The sequence below is a fragment of the Squalius cephalus genome, assembly GCF_949319135.1.
Source record: "Squalius cephalus genome assembly, chromosome: 2".
Lineage (NCBI taxonomy): Eukaryota > Metazoa > Chordata > Actinopteri > Cypriniformes > Leuciscidae > Squalius > Squalius cephalus.
In genome coordinates this window covers 26,001,288-26,004,578 of record NC_137123.1, presented here as the reverse complement: position 1 = coordinate 26,004,578, position 3,291 = coordinate 26,001,288, and the positions used below count along the sequence as shown (strand labels likewise).

General features: G+C 49.0%; 1 protein-coding gene across 1 annotated transcript; it reads right to left on the bottom strand.

The window, feature by feature from the left end:
• Positions 1-672: 672 nt before the first annotated feature.
• LOC307149739 (uncharacterized protein) lies at positions 673-3,007 on the bottom strand. Its single transcript, XM_079856283.1, has 3 exons — positions 2,227-3,007; positions 1,642-1,924; positions 673-1,422 (listed from the first exon to the last, which is right to left on the bottom strand). Exons 1-3 carry the CDS (start codon positions 2,907-2,909, stop codon positions 778-780), a joined length of 1,611 nt encoding a protein of 536 aa, XP_079712409.1. The 5' UTR covers positions 2,910-3,007; the 3' UTR covers positions 673-777.
• Between the last annotated feature and the right edge of the window lie 284 nt (positions 3,008-3,291).

The following is a 3,291-nucleotide window of genomic DNA, read 5'->3' as shown; positions in this document are numbered from 1 at the left end:
GTCCACGGAGGCTTCCATGTAGTTCCGCCATCTTGAAAAACTATAATAGCAGAGAGGGACAAAAAGTACTAGGCCAACGCGTTTCCACAACGCGTTTTCGTTCAGAGCCAGCGTCACGTGACTGAAGCCAGCAGAAGTGGAGGAGCAGAGAGAGGCGCTTGTCACTGCCGCGGCAAGTTTAAAAGGCTGCACTGCACAGTTATACACCGTTCATTCATACATATGCTGAGTCACAGGATAAGAAGTCCTCATCTCGAAAAAGTCCAAAATAGACCGTAAAAGGAAACGTGACCGGAGATTACAAAAACAAGGGTTAATGTCGGGATAGCTAATGCAGGAGAAAGCTTTCAAAAGAGACGCTGAAGTTTCCTGCTTTCTTCTCGACAGGTAAGTCAATGTTACGGTCTTACAGTTTTTTTCAATTGCTTACACACAAAATAAAAAATTTGGCTCATTGTGTCAAAACTCAACACACAAGATTTCTTGACACAGCACTTGGAGATCAACATCTAACTGCCAATGCAAAATAACATTCTGCAATCAAAACGTAACACTCTAACTTGAAAAGGCCCTCTTCGGATCGATAGGAAACACACATGCACATGCAATATAAACAGTCAAAGCAAACACAACACACAGGTCAACTGTACTCAAGACACTGCCTACATTTGTAGTCTGTAAACCGTGTTTATTTCCACAACCAAAACTCAGTGTACAGGTGCAGAACTACTATAAGTATTGAACATCTGGTGTAGGTGTTTCTATTGCAGGTCCATGTCAGGGATCTCGTCGTCGATTGGGGTCGGGCCACAGCACCTCGTCCACATCACAGGCAATGTCTTCCCTTGCCAGGCAACGGGGAAAATATCTCCGTGTGTGGCGTATCCACCCATGGATCGACCCCACCTCGATGTCCCCACATGCCTCCTCCATCGCTCGCAGGAGCGGCACGCGTACATGTGGTAGGCGGTCATAGACCTTCCACCGCCATGCCGAAAAGAATTCCTCGATCGGATTTAGGAACGGGGAATAAGGGGGCAGGTGCAACACTATGAAATGGTCGTGGTTGGCAAACCAGTCCCGGACCAGAGCAGCCCGGTGGAAACTGACATTATCCCAGATGACAACAAACATGGGCTGCCCTGGTCTGTCCTGTGTGACCACAGCATGTAGTGCATCGAGAAATGCCAGTAGGTGTGCAGTGTTGTAGGGTCCTAGGGTGGCATGGTGATGGAGGACCCCTTGACCACTAATGGCGGCACACATGGTGATGTTGCCCCCGCGCTGCCCGGGGATGTTCACGATGGCCCTTTGGCCGATGATGTTCCGGCCCCGACGTCTGGTTTTTGCCAGATTGAACCCAGCTTCATCTATGTAGATGTACTCATGTTGCTGCGCTGCCGCATCGAAGGCCAGGACAGTCTGTAACAGAACATGCATATACCAAAATGTCACTATTGTGTTCCTGAATACAGCGGTACTGCCTCTACAATGTCGCACAATGACTGTGGATTGGGTTGGACACATTCGGATATCACCAAAATGTTGGCAGTGTCCCTCCAACCATGGAAGGGGGGCGACTGCAAGGTATATATCCATGTAAACACACAACTGCCATTGTAGTGGTACTGTGGCACTCACCTGCACATAGTCATAGCGAAGGTTCTTGACTGCAACACTGTTCCTCTCAAATGGAACCTTGTAAAGTTGTTTCATGCTGACGTGGTGTTCCCGCAGGACCCGGGCGAGTGTCGTCGTACTGACACTGTGCACATTGTGGAAAATTGCGTGGTCTTCGAGGATGCGCTCACGCAATTGGCGCAGGGTGATGGTGTTGTTTGCCACCACAAGGTTGACAACGGCCAGTTCCTGGGCATGGGTGAACACTCGTTGCCTCCCTCCCACGGCAGGTCGCCTGGCAGTTCTGCAAACAATGCATGATTAGTGTCGATGGTTAGGTTCTGTTCCCCATCCCGTACTGTCATACTGTACGTGGTGAAATACTGTATAACCAGATTCAGCCAGAACGCTGATGCACAGCAAATTTGAAAACGCAAATTTAACACTCTCAGAGTTACAGTCAAATTATGTAACACTCCCCCAGGGTTTATATGTAAACCACTGTAAAAGTGTTAAATTACTGTAACACTGGAAAATCTACACTAACACTAGACAATTTGCTGTGTGTGGATCTGTGCAGTCCTTTGGCGTTAATTCAGGACATACCTGTTTTCTTGTCGGTATGTCCGAATGATGCTGGCTACCGTGAAGCGGCTGAGGTTGGGCCGGACCCTCTGCCCGGCCTCCCTCATAGTCAGGCCATGGTTGATGACATGGTCCACCACAGTGGCCCTGATGTCGTCAGTGATAGTTGTGCGTCTGCCTGGTTCCCGTTCAGGTTGGTGCCATTCTCCTCTCCCTCTTCCCACGTCTCTTCCTCGTTCTCCTCTCCCTCTTCCCCCATCTCGTTCTCCTCTCCCTCTTCCCCCATCTCGTTCTCCTCTCCCTCTTCCCACGTCTCTTCCTCGTTCTCCTCTCCCTCTTCCCCCATCTCGTTCTCCTCTCCCTCTTCCCCCATCTCGTTCTCCTCTCCCTCTTCCTCCATCTCTTCCTCGTTCTCCTCTCCCTCTTCCTCCATCTCTTCCTCGTTCTCCTCTGCCTCTTCCTCCATCTCTTCCTCGTTCTCCTCTGCCTCTTCCCCTGTCTCTTCCTCGTTCTCCTCTCCCTCTTCCTCCATCTCTTCCTCGTTCTCCTCTCCCTCTTCCTCCATCTCTTCCTCGTTCTCCTCTCCCTCTTCCTCCATCTCTTCCTCGTTCTCCTCTCCCTCTTCCCCCGTCTCTTCCTCGTCTTCTCCTTCCCCTTGGTCCTTCGGCCTCCATATTCGCAATTGTATCACGACAGGTGCGCATACCTGAGTTCTATTTATAGTGCTACAGCTGTGACTGATTGGTGTTCAATTACCGGTTAAGTGTTTTACTGTGTGTGCGGGGGTGTTGCTATTGTCGCATGTGTTTTTATTATTGAATGGATGTGCTGTATGCAAAGTGTTTCCTCATTTTCCAACGTGTGTAACATACAACACTGTGTGTGTAGTGTTTTGCACCGTGTGTTGCACAATTGTTTGCAGTGCAATGCCTACAATGTGTTTATTCATTTGGTGCCTGTGTGTAAGACATGCATGCAAACGGTACGGTTTTGACGCTTTGATCTGGGCATTCACTTTTTGTGTTTTAGCAATTGGGAAAAACTGTAATTACAAGCTTTTTTTTCATTGCTTGGTTGTGTACTTTA

Coding starts and splice junctions, on each gene's coding strand:
- LOC307149739 (XM_079856283.1), bottom strand. CDS start 2,909: ATGCGCACCTGTCGTGATACAATTGCGAATATGGAGGCCGAAGGACCA. Junction 1,925..2,226: donor ACATACCGACAAGAAAACAG/GTATGTCCTGAA, acceptor CATTGTTTGCAG/AACTGCCAGGCGACCTGCCG. Junction 1,423..1,641: donor TTCGCTATGACTATGTGCAG/GTGAGTGCCACA, acceptor GTTCTGTTACAG/ACTGTCCTGGCCTTCGATGC.